General features: G+C 36.4%; 1 protein-coding gene across 1 annotated transcript in view; it reads left to right on the top strand.

Moving 5' to 3' along the window:
* SLC9A4 (solute carrier family 9 member A4) overlaps nt 1-21,028 on the top strand; it is a 61,492-nt gene extending 40,464 nt beyond the window's left edge. The window contains exons 7-12 of the mRNA XM_054577958.1: nt 2,682-2,752; nt 4,078-4,239; nt 9,682-9,778; nt 13,845-13,976; nt 14,708-14,795; nt 20,673-21,028. Of these exons, the coding sequence (XP_054433933.1) occupies nt 2,682-2,752; nt 4,078-4,239; nt 9,682-9,778; nt 13,845-13,976; nt 14,708-14,795; nt 20,673-21,028 (906 nt within the window). The remainder of the gene's footprint in view (nt 1-2,681; nt 2,753-4,077; nt 4,240-9,681; nt 9,779-13,844; nt 13,977-14,707; nt 14,796-20,672) is intronic.
* Nucleotides 21,029-21,525: the final 497 nt, after the last annotated feature.

Genomic DNA, 21,525 nt, shown 5'->3' with positions numbered 1-21,525 from the left:
CCCTTGGCTCCTGGACCCTTTCCATCCGCATAGCTAGCCATGGCCAGTCAATTCTTTCTCATGCTGCATCACTTTGATACTGATTCTTCTGTCTTTCTATTCCATATTAAAGACCTTTATGATTATATTTGGCCCATGTGGATTACTTAAGCTAATTCTCTCTATGTGAAAGCTAATTGACAACACTAAATCCATCGGCTACCTTAATTCATCTTTGCATATAAATTATCATGTTCACAGGTTCTGGGGATTGGGACATGGACATCTTTGTAGCCCATTATTCTGCCTACCACGATCTGCCCTCTGCCCCTCAAAAATTCAGGTCTGTTCCACATTCAAAATACATTAACTCTACCCCAGCATCCTGAAAGTGTCAATTCATTATAGTATCAACTCAAAGACCAAAAATTTCATCTAAATCATATCTGTTCAAAAGACTCAATTATTAGCTTCTCAAGGATCTAAATCAGGCATGGATGAGGCCCTGGGTATAATCCATTCTGAGGCACAACTCCTCTCCGGTTCTGCACCTGTGACACTCAGGAAACAAGTTTTCAGTTCCCAAAATGCACTAGTAGGACAGTCATGAGATAATAGCTGTAGATACTCATTTTTAAAATGGAGGGGGAAATGGAAGGAAAAAAGGAGTCATCTATCCCAAGCAAATTTCTCAAGTTCACCTGGGAAAACTATTTGGTTTCAATAGTTTTTGAACAATCTTCTGTGGTTCTTTGCACCACCTCCTTGGTTCTAAACTCCCCCCTCTGAGTTGTACTTCCTTTTTCATGAAAGGTGGCATATTTGGAGTTCATTAGTTTGATCAGCCTGTTTCTTGCTCATAGAGTCTTGGGGATCTAAAGCCTTTTTTTATTTTGTCTTCTCTCTTTCCCTTTTGGTCCAAGCTGGCAGTATTTCTGAGAAAGAAAGCATAGTCAGTAGGAGATATATATTAAGGACTTTATTGCAAGGAATTGGCTCACCTCTTGTGGGAACTGGTTAGGCAAGTCCACAATTTGGAGACTAGGCCATGAAGAAGGTGGAGAGAGACTCTAGGCATGAGCTACAGCCACTGTGCATACATGGAGACATCAGTTCCACTCTTTAGGCCTTTCAACTGATAAAATCAAGCCCACCTAAAATATCTAGAATAATCTCCTTTACTTAAAGTAACTGATTCTGAACTTTAATCATATTTACAAAATATCTTCACTGGAATAGCTAGATTAGTGTTAATAATAACTGGGGACTAGCCTAGATAATTTGACACCTCAAGAAACTGTTCTAAAGGCTTTGACTACTTTTGCAGATAAGATCTAGTGGCAGTTTTAATTGAAAATATCCAAGTTTGACAAAGATGAAAATGAAATTGAGCATGGTTTCTACTTGTTTGTTTTATTTAAGTTCAATACATTCAATATGATATTGAAGGGATGTCATCCTGTATGGCTCCAGGGAATAAAATGAGAACTAATGTATGGAAGAAATCCCGAGACAGCCTTCAGCCCAGTCAATGGAGAATATTTTGACTTGTTTTATACGTAGCATGTCCAAAGGCAAAATGGATGTGTGCAAGTAATGATTGGAAACACTTGGCTTAGTTATTGTACAGAAGGCTGAAGATTTGAGGGATGATTGACTCATAGTTTTTTGGTCTCTTTCATCCCTGGGATTCATGGTTCTAAAGCTGGAGAAACTGTGGAAATCATTCAAAATGAGCCCTGAATTTCATGGCCAAAGTTACCGGAGAAATAAAGTAATTAAATTCCGGGAAACCCAAACCAAAATTTTTCAAGGTCATTAAAAAATATTCAATAGATGAGGATAGGGAGTAAGTGTTTTAAAATAAGTAATGCTTTAACCTAATTTAAAATTTTGTCTCTATATTTATAACCTCTCTTCATTATTTTGCAAAATTAGAAATTATATACCTAAGACAGTAAAAATTGGTTATTTTCTTCTTTCTTATTTATTTTTCTTATTTTCAAAGAAGTTATAATTATCATAAAATGTGCACCAATTAAGAACTTCAGAAATTTAGTAGTTTAATATATTCTGCAAAAAAGTTTAGAAGCTAGTATGAACTTTAATGATTACAAAATTTAAATTATATGAAAACTAATTCATAAATTTTGAAGGGATTGTGCTTTTTTTAAGTTCCTATAAAAAATTTGGATAAGTCAAATGCGGTATAGTTGGCTTGGATCATGACAAAATGTTAAATAAAAAAATTAGGCATATAGGTAAGTTTTGTTATAGTTATTATAATAGAACATCTGTAGTATTATATTTTTAGAAACTGTATAAATTGGATACTGGCATTTTCTCTTTTTTTTCAATGAAATTAATAGGTACAGTTAATTAATAGGCTTTATATCCACATAATTTCAGTAATGAGGTATTTCCTAGATAGTTCTAGAAATGTATTACTCAAAGAAAATGACAAGTACACTGTTTTCATTGCAAGTCATGTGCAATATTAAGGAACTTTTTTCTACAGTCATTGAATCATGAAACAAAGTTAAATTACTATGAAAAGATTTATAGCTTTTTAGTTATATGAACAGAGTGATAGAAGATAAAATTAAGAACTCCTTTGTTTTCCAAAGTGTATCAGATTTCCTCCTGTGTCTTTTAGCATTAACGTTTCACCAGCAATCATTTTCTTGTGTTTGGTTTGCCAGCTGATGGATCACCTGAAGGCTGGAATTGAAGATGTGTGTGGGCAATGGAGCCACTACCAAGTGAGAGACAAGTAAGGAGACTGAGGGTGTCACTATATAGGAAGGATATTTATGGCATAGGCAACCTCAAAAGCTTACATTGGAAACAGCATAAAACTAGAAAGAATCTAGAGGAAGGGGACTGAGAAGATAAAGGGTCTGGGAACCATACCATACAAGAAACAGGTGGAAAATAAGAATGACTCTCAGATTTTTAGGTAAGGAGTCTAGGGAGATAACAATGTCAGGGTTAAATTTATAACCTGTAGACAATGTTTAGAATTAAATAATAGATTCTGTTTCATATATCTCATATATATTGTCAGCCCCCTTTTGGAATTTAGTCTCAGGTTTAGGAGGAAGATTGGACTGGAAATTAAGGTTGTGTGTTATCAGAGAGTGTTTCGTAACCAAAGCCATGGGCATGGATGAGGTCACTGACTGAGGACAGGACTCTGAAAAACCTCCATTTCTATTGGGCAGGTAACAAAAAGGAAGGGTGGAGGAGGCTCCGAAGAAGTCGTTAGGGAAGCTGGAAGGGGGAAGCCTGTGTCAATCAGGACATGGAAGGCATGGAGGAAATGACCCAGTGATGCATCAGGGGAAGCCACATGGCAAGCAGGGCAAGAAGAATGGCAACAAATAAAATAGGCAGACAAATTACTTCTTGAATGTAAAATGATTGGAAGTGTTGAAAATTTATGCCCAAACAAATGGCCAACTCTGAAGGTATCAACACATCCATGCAGCTCGGTCTAATGGGTCAGTGAGAGGTTCACTACAATAATCAGTAGCCATCATCATCTAGCCTATTCAGATTCTCCATCATTCAGACTGTCAAGGTATATGTAGGTTCCCACAACCACTCCCTTAATTGGAAGACTTGAGAATGATCTGTAGCATAGTGGGCAGAACTACTATAACTACAGGGCCATTTAAACTTCCTGCGTTTTTTTTGGATAGGCCAGTATAACTGTAAGTAAAGCTTCCACTGTTATGAGCTATTAGAATGAAACACTTGTTCAAAAGCCTCAACACTCTCATTTCTTGTAATTGAAGATGAGCTAGGCTAGGCCTTCCCTGCTCCACAGTTATGTAAACTTTTTGTCCTGATTGCAGCTTGTCCCTTCCTTTTGTTTAGTTGATTTTTACTATATTCAGGCCAATGGGCCATTCTTTTTTTATTTAAAAAAATATTAATTTCATGATTTAAAAGAAATGTTCAGCAGCTAGGAATTCCAGACACTGTCCTGATGTTGCTCAGACCAAAGTTAAGTAGTAATTTGTTTTAAGAAAAGTACATAGTTACATATGTACAGAGGTTAAACATTTCCAAAATGTTGGTTTTCAATTTTAGGTTTAAGAAGTTTGATCATCGATATTTACGGAAAATCCTAATCCGAAAGAACCTGCCAAAATCAAGCATTGTTTCTTTGTACAAGAAGCTGGAAATAAAACAAGCTCTTGAGATGGTAGAGACTGGTATCCTAAATTCTGCAGGCCTTTCCATATCCCATCAGTAAGTCATACCTGCTCTTTGACCTAGGTTATTTTTCATTAAAAACTTATTTCAATTATAGTTTACTTTCAGTATTATTCTATATTAGTTTCAGGTGTACAGCATAGTGGTTGGGCAATCATATAATTTACATAGTGACACCCCAATATTTTGAATACCCTCCTGGATCCATGCATAGATATTACAATATTATTGACTATATTCTCTATGCTGTACTTTACATCCCTGTGACTGTTCCATAACTATAATTTGTACTTTTTAATCCCTTCACATTTTCACCCAGCCCTCCAACACCCCTCCCTTCTGGCAACCATTGATCTAGACATTCAATATCAGGATTCCCAAGGGCACTAACTCATTAATTTTTACTTAAAGGGAATATGGGAGTGAAGGGACACAAATATGAGAAAGAAATCTTGAAAAAATAGCTGATCTAAGTCTTGGTATTTTGTAGCTTAGCCATGTTCAACCTGTTTCACCTAATTTCTGAAAATTATTTTCTTTGGGAGGGAGAGCTTACAACAAGATCAGGGAAATGACTGACTTCCTGTGGAACAGAGGGCCTTAGGAAGTTGGTGTAGAGGCTGGTGTAGGGAGGGGTAAAACCTGTATATAAGTCTGTTATTACAAGGTGATTCCCTCTGAAGCATGGCACTTCTATTGGAGCATTGGAAACCAATTATCTTAAGATGTAGACAAATATTTTCTAAGCTGCTTTAACTCTCTGACATTTAACAAGAGTCCTTTCAATATCACAAGAATTAATTTACAACAGCTTCCACCCATGGATGCCCAGTTTTCCTCCAAGGAATTATTTATGAATTGAGAAAGTTAATCAGAGCATGTACTTAAGATCAGGAACTCCAGCCCTTTCATCCTGTTCTGTTCAACTGGTAAGAACACTTGATCATGAGCTTTAATAATGTCCTCATGTTTTAAAACCTAGTTGATAGAAGACCTAAGTATAGATAGCAATAAAATTGTCATTAATGTCTGAGTGCATGTTTCTTCTCATTCCTTACTTGCTAATGAAGCAGAAACACCATTGTCTCTCGTCCATGGCCTATGAATATAGTGGTGTCCCTGGGTACATCCCAGTGTAAAGAGAAAGCTGTCTGCCTTATTTTTCAGTGAAACTGTTTTTGTGGCTGATTTGTTTATTTTGGTGCTGCCCATTACATGGCTCTAAGGAAATTTTTGATGCAAAATCGGGAATGTGTTAACAAATATTTATTGGCAGTGCCATGCTGAGCCATATTAGAGCCTGAAGCAGAAAGAAAAATCAGTAATATTGAGCCTGTATTTACTTAAAATGTTGATATTTTATTTATCTTGGATTTTTTGTATTGATCTTTATTTTCTAAAACGTTGCATTCAAATCCTACTTAACTTGATTGCCGAACTTTGGTGTAGAAGGAGGGTGCAGGGAGGGATAAGAAATGTATATAATTTTTTTGACATCCTCTTACCAGAGGCAAGTATCTCACTAACCTCACCTTAGGCCCAACCCTGTTCTTTGGGTACCTCCTGTGTGAAAGCAGCACAGTCCCTTTCTTCATGGAGCTGGGTCATGATATTAATACAAAAGGTTAAATTAATAAAAAAAAGTCACAAACATAATTCTAAAGTCTAAGAAGCTGTGACAGTATAAGAGGTGAAACTCACCTGGTCCCCAGGCATTTGACTTGCTCCCTGAAGGATGAATGGGAGTTAACTCAATGCAGGGCAGGAGGGCTGGACAGGTTCAGGCAAGTTAGACTGTTAGAAACTTCCTCAATTGGTTTGCTTACTAGTCATGTGAGCACCTGGTCTAGGAATGTGGGAGCATTTATCTCTAATGACAATCAGCCTGTTCTGTGCTAAAACATAATTTGAATCTCTGTATTACATTGCATTGGTCATAAACAGTTGTCCCAGTTTCTGACCTCAGGTAATTTTTAACCAGCTTTATTTGGAGGGGCTGGGTGGCTTCTGTTGAGTCAGTTACACTTTCAGACAGTTTTAACATATTGATTCAAGATTAGTAACACAGCCTTACAGGTGAGAGACAAGTATTTTTCTACGTATAGTCCAAACTAGGGTGGAGAGGAGAATTTTTGAACATATTCATTCAAGTTCAGTAGTTAAATTGCATTTATTTGATCTCATCAGAAATACATAGGACATCAAGCAAAAAGGAATTCCTCTCCTAAGATCAAAGCAACTAATTTCTTAATAAACAAACCTTGATACAATAATAGGAAAAAGGAATGTGTATTCAGCTCGCTTTTTATTATTTTTTATAAAATGAAAACAGAAAAGTGCACTTTTTTTTCTTTAGAAAGTTAAGCAGTTGTTCTACAGAGATTTAGATTTGCAAACTCTGTAACCTTTAGGAGAACCCCTCACCAAAAGTTATCAGTAACACAGTGCAGATGGTGTTGATTCCATGGAACTTTATTACTTTTTCATGCGTTATTTCATTTGAACCTCAAGACAACTCTATGGAATAGGTAGAATATGTATTTGAATTATTATTTCAAATATGAGGCATCTCATTTTACCAGTGAGTAGTAAGCTCTTAGAAATATTAGAGGATAGAGGCTCAGATTGATTAAAACTGTGGAAGCTTTAAAAAATATTTGGTTAATGTTAAAAAGATATTGAAATATTTATAAATTTATAGGCATAGCAAACTACAACATACAATTTTTAAATATATTTAAAAACTCCCAAATAATTTCAACATGTCATTTATAAAAAGCTTACATTTATTGTAGTTTAAGAAATTTTTATTTGATCACATATTGACAGGTATAAGTTTACCTTTATGCATTCTTACACCAAAGACTCTGGAATGAAGACTGATGCCATTTTCATTCTGTAATGGAACATGGTGTTATGAGAAGTCAGGCCTTCTTCTCTGCCACTCTTCACTCATTCTAGATTTTGGTCATCTTTGTGACCTGCCTAAAAAGTCATACCAATAAATTTAATAGGAAAGAAGAAAAAAGACATTAGGCAACCACAGTCACAGAAGAGTGGCTGGACACCACTGCTTACTCAGTGGGCATGTCCTTCACCCACCTTATCATGTATTTTCTATGGATTTCATGCATAAAGCTATTGAAAGAGGATGTATTCTTCTAAATGAATCAGGGTATAGTATTTGATGTTTTGTGAATTAATATTATGGCATGAACATAACACCTACCAGATTTTATATCTATATTGTTTAGAATTAAAACCTTTTTTTACACTATTATAGCATCTTTTAAAAAAAAGTTAAGAGAAATGTGAATCTTTTATTCAAATACATTTAGATTCATATTTTCCTGTTTGATTTTAAGAGCCATGAAATTACCATAGTACTTTTTTTTTATGGTGACAGATATTTCTTTTATGGATAATGAATGAAGGTTCAAGTGGCAAAGGTCTTTCAATTTATAATTTTACTTTTTTTGACTAACAAAATAGTAACATTCCATTTTGCTAAGGATTGTATTTTTCCTGTGCTTGTAATATAATTATTTGTAGGATAACTCTGCTAATCAAGTGGCAGGTGGAAAACTCCAGGTGTCACCTTGCCTAAGTGAATAATTTGTCTTTATGATTTTGTAGCTGCAGCTTCTCACTGTGGATCAGTGAAAGTTGATGCCCTTGGGATGCCTGTATTACACATTCAGCCAGCAGCCTGAATGGACTTTTAATTAAGTTTAGTCCTTCCCAAAGTGGTCAATTGTAAACCAAGGAATGTGCGAAGTTAGATCTACTGTTACCTGAAGTTTCACTTTAATACTCCGTTTACAATGGTTTTTCCTGCTTGGCTTTTTTATTATGCATACAGAAAATGAAACAGTTTCATTTTCTACTTGTTTCTACTTAGCAATAGATTACTTCCACCATAATAGAGGAATGTGTGGAAATTGTTGGAATGTGTGGGTGTATCTAAATCAAAATACATTTTATTTGAAGGACATTTAAACAATTAAGTTGAAAAGCCCTTATAATAATGTTCAGTTAACTAAAGGTGGTAACAATGTCAATAGTGTTAAGATATGGAAACTTAGATTTCAAGGATTATGTAGAAAGGGTATCAGTCAGTGCACAGATAGAATTGCTACACAAATCCTGACATACCGTGATATCTAACATTCAAGTCCTTAAAAATCCTTTGCTGGTCGTATATTACTTGCACAATGTCCTTGTTATTTATGATTATATTGCTACCAATGTTTTGGGGAAATAATTCAAAAATGGCCTGTATGGAAACTAATAACTACTTATCTCTTTGATCAGCTATCCTAAGCCCTTTGCAAGCAGATATGAGCACAGCACTGCCCTTATGTATTCAGAAGAGCTACAGCTAGAAAGGAAAAAAAAAATCAAAACTCTGTAAGGATTTATATCAAAATGTTAAGGGAGAGGATAGTATTAAAAATTGGTTTAATTTTCTTTAGTTCTCCCTTTTTAGTTCTTACATCCTACAGTGACTATATATTACTCATAAAATAGTAAGAGAAATTACCTCCACTGTATTGAAATGACTGAAAGCAAATATATTTGTCAATGCAAATTCTGCATATAGCAATGTCATGACTTTGAAATCCTCAGAAGACAATTGTGCATTGACTGATAATCTGGGCATGACTTGGTTTTTGAACCCTTTTAGGGGAGGTTGTAGGGGGCTCATGGTGAAGGACAATGTGAGGAGCTAGTCTATGCAGAGGCAGTGAGCCATCAACTGTTTCTAGAATCACACAGAGTTCTCAGTGTCTCAGAAACAGGCTGGCTTTTTCATGATAAAAATGTTCTAATTCTCCTTGTAAAATATGATACTAGTTTTTTAGAACATTCTTTAACTGAAGATAAAACCTCTAAAGGAAAAATCCCAATGTAGATGTACTCATAAAGGTGCTCATAAAACTGTAATACATTTAGTTTAATGTCACTCAAAATGTAGTGTGTGGATAGCATTGTCCATGGACTGTCACTTGTCTACCATAAGTTCAGAGCTAATTAAGAATCAGCCTTAAAAAATAAAAAAAAAAATCAGTTTTGAGGGAGTAATCTTATTTCTGTTGAATCTAACAGTAAAATATTTGGTTTGCATTTTATGGTAGTTTTTAAAATTTTATTTTCTAATAATTGACTTTTACTATATTTTACAAAGTGTTTATAGTAAATATGGAGGGAAAAAACTGATCTGTCACATCTTAAGCCCCTTTTTAAAATGAGTTATAATATTTTCTATGTACAAGCTAAAGGCAAAGAAACTATATTTTTAAAATGTAAGTTAAGATTCATGCACTGACATTTCACAGAAGCTTACCAAAACAATAGGAAAGATTATATGAACACAGGGGCCTGGAATTTAGAACTCCCACAAGTACTCTGATACTTTTGAGGCACTCTTGCCAAGATAGAAAAATAATGCTTTCCTTCCTCAAATGATGTTTGCAGGACCCAGAGGATGCAAGGAATCAAAAGGCTTTCCCCTGAAGATGTGGAGGCCATGAGAAACATTCTGACATGCAACATGTACCAAGTTCGACAGAGGGTGTGTATAAGTCATCTTACTTGTCTCTGTGGCCTGTCCTGGGAACCCCTAGAGAACCAGGTCTTGGTCACATTGTCCACTCTAAAGCAGCCTTTCTGTTGAACAATTTCTCCCAGCTTAGTTTGGAGGATAGAAAGTTCATTATTATGTTTCTGCTCCAAATTGGCACTTGTGGTATAAAAAGAAATGCAAATCCAGTTGCTGTCCCTAGGGGTCAGGCTGGTCCTAGTCCAGCAGAAAAATGATGGCTCCCAGTCAGGGAGGATAGTTGTTTCAATTTTTGATTATAATAGAGTTCAAAAAATCGAGATGGTTTCTACTAGAATACTGAAACTGCAATGGTGACAGCCTTTTTAAAAGAGGATATGTATTAGATATATTCTCAATTTTTGAAAAAGGTACAGAATCTATACTAGCATTTGGGAACTGGTCCAAAGTGCAAAGTAGGAACATTTCTTGAATCAGTGGGTGAGTGCTTCTGAAACTTTGATTTAGTCCAAGGATATATAAACTTGAGACCTCTAATTAGGAGTTTTTTGTTTTTAAGTTTGAGGATTCAATCGAACTTCACAATTCTTCAGTACGATTATTAGTGAATTGTTTATAAGGGCCTTGGTATTTATGACTATGTCATAAATTAGTCTTAATAGGACCAAAAAAAAAAATCTAGTTGAATTTCCTAATTTTCAAGTAGAAAATGCTATGGTTAGAGGAGTTGGTTATTTGACTTGTTTAAGATCACAAAATAAAAGGAAGAACCCAGGTCTTCGAACTGCCTACTTAGTGCTCTTTTTATGACTCCATATTTACAGGATTCAATGAAAGTAAATGTTTCAGCTTCCTGTTTTGAAAAGGTCAATGATTAAGGGGAATGTGTCATGGAAAGTCTCTGCACCTGCTGAAGGAATATAGGTCAGCAGCAATCATAGCACATTTAGAGAAAATGCAACAGCTTTCAAATTATTCCAAGTGAAACTGTTTCAGTAAGACTATCACTGTTCTGCCTTAGCTAAATAGTTAAGAACTTCCTGATTTAGACAACATGGGCTAGCTTACTGAGGGCCAGAGCCCAAAGGGTGCCTGCTACTCAGCCTTTTACGTGTTGATGAAAGTTGATGAAGGCAAAGGTCCAGAAATAGAGATAGAGATCCTGGGTCTCCAACTAAAATGAGGTTAACTGCCCATTCTCTCCTTTTTCCCTTTTATGCAGTTTCCCAGATAGCAACCTTTCTTCTTGTGTCCATACACCTAATCAGCCTGTTCTCTAGGTTAATCCCTTCTAAATTATGCGGTAGCCCTCTTCCTTGTTGTCTCCAAATAAACAGATAGGAGCCCTGGTTGGTATGGCTCAGTGGATTGGGCAGTGGCCTGCAAACCAATGGGTTGCTGGTTCCATTCCCAGTCAGGACACATGCCTGTCTTGTGGGATAGGTCCCCAGCAGGAGGCCTGTGAGAGGCAACCACACAAATAAACACATAGGTTACAGAAAGTCACGTGGGGAGAATATAAATAATAAACGGAGGGGAATCCCAAGCCTCTGAGATGGCTTTTGCCTGCACTTTTGTTACTTTGAGAGTGAAACTTACCAGTTCTCTCCCTTCCTGTCTTCCTTTTCTCTATCTTCTGCATAGTCATGTGGCTACTCACGTTTACCATGGTTCTCTTGCTCTCTTGAAGGAAAAACAGCTCTCAAAATGCTATCTAAGACAGTTATTTGACTGATTTGTTTCTAGTGGACCATCTACAATTTTGAGGATTGTTATAAAAGGTGACATCTATAGTGGGTCACTATAGTTGTCACTAGGCCTCACACTGTAGTTGGGACATTTTTCACAGTCCACATCTTGGAAGAGGCCATGTTGGGAGTGAGGAGTCACTTCAAAGCAAGGCTAGATTAAGTGCAAGGTTTCACTCTGGGGAATCCTAATACATAATTGGTCTGAAACTGAGCAGATTCTGCTGAGTCTCTTCTACCTAAGAGGGCTCTGGCACCATCCTTTAGTACAAGATCTTCACTGGTGGGGAAGTTGAAAAACTCAACTCCGGAGATTCTCAATAGAACAACTACATCATGTACTTTAGAATGCAATGGGGATGGAGATTGAGGAAAAACTCTAACTTTACAAGGGAAGAAACTGGCCTTAGCCTTGATCCTAAGGATAAGTCAAGAGACTGATGAATAATCCCTGGGGTGGCCTAAATGATCAGGTCACACTCAGAATTTTATATTTTCAAAGGAGAAAAAAAATTTTTAATTTCAGTTCCCTTTAGTGAAGATTTAATGAAAATCTAGAATGTACATCTTTATCCCAAAGAGCTCAAGTTTTAATTGGAAATACAAGTTTTAAACAGTCACCAGCTCCTTTATTAAAAGGCATAAAGGGAAGAAGGAGAGGGGAAAAAACTTGAATATATATTATATGCATAGGACCTACTATGTTCCCTACAGATAAGCAAATTAGACAAGCACATGGGTGAAGTGATATGAGGCAAAACAGAAAAAAAATGTCCAAATTTTTCTTAAAGTACAACCTTCTCTCAAATCAGGGTGTAGGGAATTTCTACTAGCAACATATGTATGCGCACACATGTATACACATGTGTATATATATGTAAACACATACACTGACTTCAGTTTTGTGTGAATTTAACAGTGCTGAAAAATTATAAAAGTTTGTCTCAGTATTCTAGATGTTTATTTTAAAAATATTTTTATGACAGTGCTATATGTACCCTTTAATATCTCAATGTACAAAATATACATAGGTTGAGGTCCATCATTATTGATGGTAGTTAAAAATCCATATTTCAAAATGTCTTCAAAATTCCAATTTTTTAGACAAGTTCTTGTCAGATTGGTTAATTTGTCAGGAGTGTCTGGTAGAGATCTCACAACAGCTGATGGAGAGGTTTGGTTTTGCTAATTCATTTTTGTTCCCTTGCCCCGCAACATATGCTTTTTATATGGAACTAGTTTCAGACAGTTGCTATTTTATGAGGATTAGTTAACTATTATTGAAGTAATAGATAACAAAGGCCACAGATGTGCTTAACTGGAGGTATATACACTAAAACACACACAAACTGCCTGATTGACATTTTGCCTGTCCCCTAAAACTGCTGCAGACCCCAATATCTTATTACATACCTGAACACATAATAGCATGTGTTTATTTGTATAATTGCCCCAGTAGAGTATGAGCTTTTTGAAGACTGTACTTTTGACGTACCCATTTTTAAAAATTTCCTGTCTACTATGGCACCTGGCATATAAAGAAATCGCTTTTTTGCTGTTGAACTGAATATCCTGATTAAAACATCCATTAACCAAGAGTGATAGTGCCTGCAGTCCTGGGTCTATTACCAAAGAGACCTACTGGCCCATGGGAAACGGGATATTCACTGGTAAACCCTGACTGAAAAGAAAAGAGACAAGTTCCCATTAAGCACTTCGTAAACATCTGAGGACTAATGTTGGTCTGTCATTCAACACAGGATATCACTGGCCTTAATAAGAACAAGGAGGAAGTTTTTCATTAAGCTAAATTGATTAAATTTGAAGGACTATTATTTATCCAAGATGATGTATTTGGTTGATTTTTTAAATGTGTCTTTAGTTAGCAAAACTAAAAAATGTGACCTTATGGGAATTCCCAAGGTAGTTCTGACATAGTCCTGATTCATTAAATTTAGTAACCACGGGCTTAGTATAAAAACACAGCCCAGGGAAAAAAGTGTGTATATTGGGGAGCCAAAGTCTGTGGGTATTTGAGAGTGGGGAGTGCTGCAAGGAAAGTAGAGGGAGAGTAAGATGAAGAACACTGCTGTGTGAGCCAGGAGGCACCAGATGCGACCACAGACATGTTCTGATAGGGGTGGCCTCGGTCATAGACTCTTCCTTGTGGTGCTGCAGCTTGCTCCCCTGTAATTAAAGAAAATGCTCAGATGACTTCCATGGTGTCTTCTTGCTATAGTGGTCTTAAGTCATGATATTTTGATGGTCCCCCGAAGTAGGCAGCTATACTAGAGTTGCCCTTTCATATTCAACATTTCATCTTTCTCCAGACACTGCCCTACAACAAATACAACCTCAGACCTGAAACAATTGAGAACGAGGTTAAAGAGATCCTGCTTCGTCGCCAGAACACCTTCCAGGAGAGCATGAGGAAAGGCCACAGCCTGCCATGGGGAAAGCCGGTGAGGTGGGGACTGTGGACACACCTGAGAGCTGGGCCAGTCTCTGTACAGGGCCGACTCAGGTGACTAGCACTGGTATTTAAACCAGTAAAACAGTAAAAAATAACTGTTTTATTGACAGAGAAATACAAAAGGAATAGGGTGCAGGACTCCATATTTGGGTATCTCTCTTGGTGTCCAGGGCCTTAGGAACCCATGGGATCTGTCTTCCGGGATGGGTCAGTGACTGTACTGAACTCACTGGACTGAGTCTAGACCAGACAGCAAGGTGGCTAGATACTGAACATGCAAGGAGACCTTCTTGGACCAGGGCCCCTGGCTCTAGAAAGCTTACATCTCTCCCAGAGAAGAGGTTGTTTTTGCCAAGATGCTTGGGCCTAATTTCCATAACACCTGCTGTACATATGAGCTATTCTATCTGAGGCCAGAGCAAACCAATCTTACTAGGACTACTGGATGGAGGTTGGTTCTGGAGTAGTTCCTCCTCTCTACCCTAATCTCAGTGAGGCAGTGGGAGTAACTTTGAGAGGTTTATAATGGTCTATTTTACATAAGAAGGAAAGAAAATATGTATTAAAAGCTGAAGCATTTTTTTTTTTAATCAAAGTAACCAAAAGCCAGTCATCCAAATAAGATGACACAGTATAGGTCTGAGTCTTCACTTTGGTTGCCACATGAAACTCCAAATTGCAGTAGATAACTCTGCTTTTATTTCTACTTGTTTCTTACAGGCTGGTGCCAAAAACATCCGCTATCTGTCTTTTCCATATAGCAATCCTCAGCCTGCAAGAAGAGGCAGGAGGGCCGCTGATTTCAGAGGTAACTGGCTTATCTGGTTGCTCTTTTTCTTATCTATAAAGTGCCACATGATATATATTCTGGGGCTTGGGGACCAAAATGTAAAAACAAGAATATTATATATATACTTCTGTGACTAAAAAAAAGAAAAAGAAAAAACAACTTTTTATTAATCTAATTCAGAAATTTATTGATGGACACTGAAATTTAAATTTCATATCATCTTATGAAATATTCTTCTTTCAATTTTTTTAGCCATTCAAATATGTAACAACAATTCTAAGTTTATAGGCCATACAAAAAGAAGCAGCAGACCAAATATAGCCCAAGGGTCACAATTTGTTGAGCCCTGTCTTAGGGAAACAAAAAAATGGGCACATTTGTCAAGAATTCACCCATGGTTTAAAAATTACCAGACTTATTCCAAGTTGGTTAAATTTTACTAAAATAATTTCATCATGTTTACTGATGAAATGTTCTCCTTTTATTATCTGTGTGTTATACACACACACATATATAAACACACACACATGCATTTATATATGTGTGTGTTTTATTATATACACACATATATAAATGCATATATATGTTGTCAACTTTAATTTTCCTAAAATTTCAAGACTTTGAATTGGAAATTCAAAACAACATGTAGGGATTTTAGAATTTAATCTTTGAAAAGTGAATATAATTATTTCTTTAAATTATCTTCTGATTTAAAAACATGCTTGATATAAAAACAAAATCAACCAGTATAGAAAAGCATAAATAGAAAATTAGAAGTATTTGAAAACCTAAAACCCATATATAATCACTATAGAATATTTTGGTAGGAATTCTTCTATAATTTTCTCTATAGCATCCTAACCACTACTGGGTATACTACCCTACCCATACTGGAGACACACAAAAAAACTTAAACACACCAGCATCATATTATACATAAAATAATAGTATAATCTTTGTTTTATAACTTTTAAAAATTGTCTACTTCACTCAATCATATGTTGTAGACATATTTCCATGTCAATAGATATGAACCTTTTGGTCATTTTAATGACTTAATAAGAATCAATTTTATAAATGCCCTATTGCTTATTTAGCTAAATCCTTATTGACAAATATTTAAGGTATTTCCAGTTTTCAATGATATATAATAAGTGACTTGGATGATTTGTGACTGATTGTTGCACAAATCCTAAGCAATTATTTCCTTAATGCATTTTCTTGGAAATAAGACTTTGAGGTCAAAAATTATATATATTTAAATTTACTCTTATACCACCATCTGTGATAAAGGTCATTTCTGAACACTTATAGTATCTCTGGGCTATTTCCAAACTTTTGAGTAATCTATGATATGATAAGAAAAAATTTAACTTTCATATGTCTTTATTTCTGGTGTGGTTGAACATCTTTTCATAATTTTAAAGCTAATTATATTTCTTTTGGGGAAGTTTCTGTTTTTACTGTGGTCATTTTTTTTTCTATTTGGTTGGTTGTTTTCTTATATTGAATTTGAAGAATATTATATAACAAGGACATCATCTACTATCGTATGTTTGTTGCTAGTGATTTTTCCTCAAGTTTTGCATTTCTCTTTTAGGGTTTAGACATACTTGCCATTCAGGCTCTGATTAATGAAATCTGCTTGATCTTCTACAGAAAAATGAGAAAATAATTTACCCAATATTTTTCATTTAAAACTATAGTGGTTTGATTTTCTCACATAAATTTCAAATCATCTGATATTTATTTTTGTGTAGATTAAGATAGAGATTGTTTTTAAATGGTATTGTTCCTATCTCAACATTATTTTTCCCTTTAAGATGACATGCCATCTTTGTTGTACTAAAGTCATTTATTCTGAGAGAGTTTTGGAGTCAATTCTGTCTCACTGGTCTAGTCATCTATTCTCAGATCACAGTCTTTTGACTAGTATTATTTTATGTTTTTAAAGAGTTAAACAAAACAAAACAACAAACAAAAGAGCACCAGTTACAGAGTGGACAGCAGATTAATTTTTAAAAATCTTCCTGGTATGAATCATCTGGAACTATGTATTGTTGGAGTGAATAGAAAATACAATAGAAAGTCTCACAATAATTTCTTATAAGATGAACATCAGTATCACATTCTATGGTAACAGAAAATGCTCTCCTGAGCATTAATGTATAAATCTTAAAATAAAGCATTACAAACAAAATACAGCAGAACATTAGAGTAATACTACGCCTTACAAAGTGGAACTTATTCCACAGGTGGGATTGTTTAACATTTGGAAATACGTTTACATTATTCATCAGATTATCAGCTCAAAAGATCCTATCCTTTCAACAGATTCCCTAAAAGACTTCTCACTCATACTTTCAGTAAAAATCATAAAATCCCAGGAAAATATGTCTAAAACGTACATGAAGAAAACATAAAATTCTACTTCTCTATGTTGTCATTTCCTCTCTGCAAAGGGGAGAATACTGATATGTTTCACACACAAACTATTGCACAAAAAGCTCTTAGAACAGTGCCTGGAACCAAGTAAATGTGCAATAAATATTAGCCATTATTATGACTATTGAGGGATATCAGAAAAGGGTTGACATAGGGAGATAGAGATGTTTCTAGAAAAGAAGACAATACATCAAAAATGTCAGTTCTACATGCATTGATCTAGAAATGAAATTAAATCTTCATCCCAATTATTATGTTTTCTTCCAAGTGTATTCAACTGGTTTTAAACTGCATTATGTGAGTGAAAGTAGTGGTAAACCTAGAAATCTGAAAGGAAAAGTAATGAAGTATTGTTTTAAAGAATTATCATAATAATCATGGGGAGAATCAGATAGTCCTCATTGTATATCTGGGCACAATTACTTAATCCCTTGAAGCCAGTTCCATACCAGAACAAGTTCAGGGGATGGTCAGAGGGGCTCTAGGGAGAACAAAGAGGGAGATGTCCAACCAATAGGCAATCCCTGGCAAACCACCTTACAACTTGGAAAGCACTTTCTTTCCTCTCTCCCTTTGCCCTCCAGTGGGCAGGACATCCCTTACTCTGGATGCCAGGGAGCAGCTCCCTGCTGGTTTGAGGGGTCTCCATGCGCTCTTCCAATTCCACTTTGCCCTTGGGGTTTACTTGATGTTATAAGTATAGAGGTCTTGCCTGGATATCCCTTGTCTGCCCTGAAACTGCTTAAAACACATATGGGTTGGGGGAGATGAAAAGTTCTGTAGCTGGAGAGTGGTGATGATTACACAACAGTGTGAATGCACTTAGTGCTACAGAACTGTACACTTAAGTATGGTTAAAATAAAAAACATGGTTAAGATGCTAAATTTTATGTTATGTGTGCTTTACCACAACTGAAACAAAATGAAACCATGAGGAGGGTGTGGGGGGAGGGGTAGCATCAGAGGTCTGGGTCTGTATTAGATAGTGCACTTTCATCCTGTGTATTAGGCTCTGCCTTGCCCTGAGCAGGTGCATTTTCCCTGTTTCTCCTTCACTCTGCCCCAGGATGCATGTCCAGAAGTTAAGGCTCTTAGTCAGATCACAGGTATAAGAATGGATCTCTCCCTGGAAATGTGCTGCCTGGGTGCTGACCTGGATTGTGCCAGTGGGACAAAGAACAGTCCCCATTCTTCCTCCTTCCTCTTTCTGCTTTCCAGTGAGCCACTATCTCCTATTGTGGAAAGATCTAGAGATTTAAGTTGCAAGTATTGGCCTGCCTCTTTCTAGTGCATGGAGTCCACATTCAATAACCAGGAAGTGGTCAGGAAATGGTGATTAGACTCTGTCTACTGATGGAAGCATATGTTCAGAAGGAGAGGTTGGAAATGAGGAGGAGGAAAAGGGGAGTGGGAAGAAGGATCAGCTCCTGGGTGAAGACACATCAAGGCTATTATTTTCTCAAAGAGTTCTTAGGTAGTGTTCCAAACACCAAAAGATCAAAAGGAACTCGGGCCCCAGGCCAGACTGTAGAGCACAAATTAAAATGGAGTCATGAAGAAAGAGACAAATAATATACTAACATTTTCTTTATTCAAAGCATTGATTGCAGCTTTCTGCCCTCCTTAACTTACAGGCTACCTTCTCAGGATAATTTGGTCACATTTTGTAAAAAATATATTGAACAGGGTATTTTAAGATTTTCTGATGTCCCACATCCTAAACACATTTTGTCAAGTATAAACCTGTGTGCATATTAGTTCTAGCTCTGGGGATTTTGTTTTGTGTTTTTTGTTTTGCTTTTTTTAGGAAGGAGGAGAAAGTGGGAGAAAGAACCCTGCTTTCAGATTTAAATGAACGGTCTTAACATACCTAAATTCTCAGGAGAATATTTAAAGGGAAAATAAATTTGTAAGGATAAAACTTTGAGAATTAAAGAGATTGTGGAAAATATTCCTTTGAGGATGCGTGCACAGTGAAGGAAAAGACAATGTCTGGAGTATGGCTTAGGTATTTGGAAGGTCACCCAAGAGAAGACAGTACATAGATTCACAATGGGTTTTCTGCTCTCATGATGCAGCTCTCCTGACCTGCACATGACATATGTAAAGGAGACAGGAACAGCCTGGTCAATGGTGGATAAGCAGCTGGCCATACCCTGCTCAAACTTCAGTCTTGTCTTCATTGAAGATATTGTATGATACTGAAAGTCACTTACCTCTTGAAACCTTCATCTATGGAATGAGCACCATAATTTTTCTCATCACTAAGGATTATAATGAGGACTAAATAGCATAATAAATGTGAAATGATTAGCACAGTGACAGACACATACTAAGTTCCCAATAAATGGACTTTTATCCCTATCATTATCTCCACTGTGTGCCAGCCACACTCTGTTCATCTCCTTACCTCTTTTGAAATGAGAACATCTAGTCATAGTTATTGTGCCACACAAAGCTCTCTACTGCAGGGGTCCCCAACCCCCTGGGTCAAGAACCGGTACCAGTCTGTGGACTGTTAAGAACCAGGCCACGCAACAGGAAGTGAGCAGCGGGCTAGTCACCAAATTCATCAGCGCTCCACCTCCTGTTCCCCCAAAGAAAAATTGTCTTCCACAGAATCGGTCCCTGGAGCAAAAAATGTTGGAGACCACTGCTCTACTGTGCCTACACCCTATCCCTGTTACTCCAAAATTGACTAAAAAGGTTAAAAGGGAAGAAATTCAGATTTAATGCTTTCTTATAACCATTGATTAAAAATCAAACCTAGATAAAAATAGCCACTTTCATATAGAGTACGATGTATACTTCAGTTTAGCATTGGTCTTTGACAACACAAAGCATCTTTGTGCCTTCATGCCAATTGTTCTGACTTTGGAAAAAGCACTCTGTACTTACCTGGAGGAGACAAGCTTGGTACACACATTTTCATACATTTCTATTTATTCAGAACACTGAGCATATAACTTCTACAGTTGATCCTTGAATGATACAGGTTTGAACTGCGTGGGTCCAATTATATGTGGATTTTTAAAATAAAAACTAGTACAGTGCTGTAAATGTATTTTCTCTTCTTTATGATGTTATTAATGACATTTTATTTTCTCTAATTTAATTTATTATAAAACTACAGTTCTAGAAACACATCTAACATACAAGTATGTGTTAATCAACTGTTATCTGTAAAGCTTCCAGTCACCAAAGTTATACATGGACCTTCGAATGTACAGGGAGTAGGTACCCCCAACCTCATGTTGTTCAAGGGTCAACTGTATTTCATTCCCTTGCTGGGATAGCAAACTTGAAAAGAGACAATAATGCTAATAAGAAAATTGAGTGAGCTGGACCTTCAGAAAGGATTCTGTTTTGTTCTGAGCTCTGACCATCTGGATGTTGTTTTCTCTCATATCTTAGGTCTTGTTCTCATGTCTTCTTGTCATTATTTCCTAGATAAGGGCAGCAATAATTCAGAATTCTCCTTTGATGTGTTCACTGCATACTTTCAAGCAAGTTTTCTTCAAGAAAAACAACTGACAAAAGAAATAATCCCAGTGAAAAGTTCAAACAAAGGAGGGAAGCCATCCAACTTTGTTTATCAAAGAAGTACAAGCCAAGAAGAGCATGTTGGTGGAGGCAGAAGGGCAGCCTTAAGACCCAAACCATTGTTTCATGCAGAAGATGACTACTATGAATCTGGAGAGGAGAGTGGGGAAGAAGTCACAGCAATTGGGTCCAGATGGTCAGCGGAGCACAGACGCAGAAGGGAACACCATAGGTCCCGCAGTCCTTTGCTCCAAAGAAAATAGTTGTATTGTGCACAAGATTGTTTCTGTGCTACTCAAGAGTCCATCTTCCTATTTCTGTTAAAGAAGGATTTTTAGAATTTTGAAGAAAGCTATAGAGTTTATTTTTCTTTTTTTGAAGCTATTAGATATGCATCTATATGAAGCAAGGGGATTTTTCAGAACATTAAGAGCACTAACTTGTAGGTTGTGTCATATTCTTAGCTAGTGCACTTTGTAGATAATTATCTGTGAGTGACAGATATTCATCACCCCAGAAATTATTCACTGATAATTTCTAAGTGTGTGTGATTCATTTACTTTATTGAGATACAGTGTAATTGGTAATTTACCTTGACAATATGCATGTGCAACTTATAATCAAAGTAGACCTAAGAGGAGCTCTAGAAATATCCTGATCCAAACCCATGAGGTTAGAGATGAGGACATCTTGCCCAAGGTCACGTGGTGAGTTACTGGCCTCACAAGCTAATTCACCTTCCTCCCAAGAGAATGCATTT

The sequence above is a fragment of the Pteronotus mesoamericanus genome, unplaced genomic scaffold (genome assembly GCF_021234165.1).
Source record: "Pteronotus mesoamericanus isolate MK-2021 breed Mesoamerican mustached bat unplaced genomic scaffold, CSHL_Meso_final contig_48, whole genome shotgun sequence".
NCBI lineage: Eukaryota > Metazoa > Chordata > Mammalia > Chiroptera > Mormoopidae > Pteronotus > Pteronotus mesoamericanus.
The sequence above is the reverse complement of the archived record's forward strand: the minus strand, read 5'-3'. Positions and strand labels throughout refer to the sequence as shown.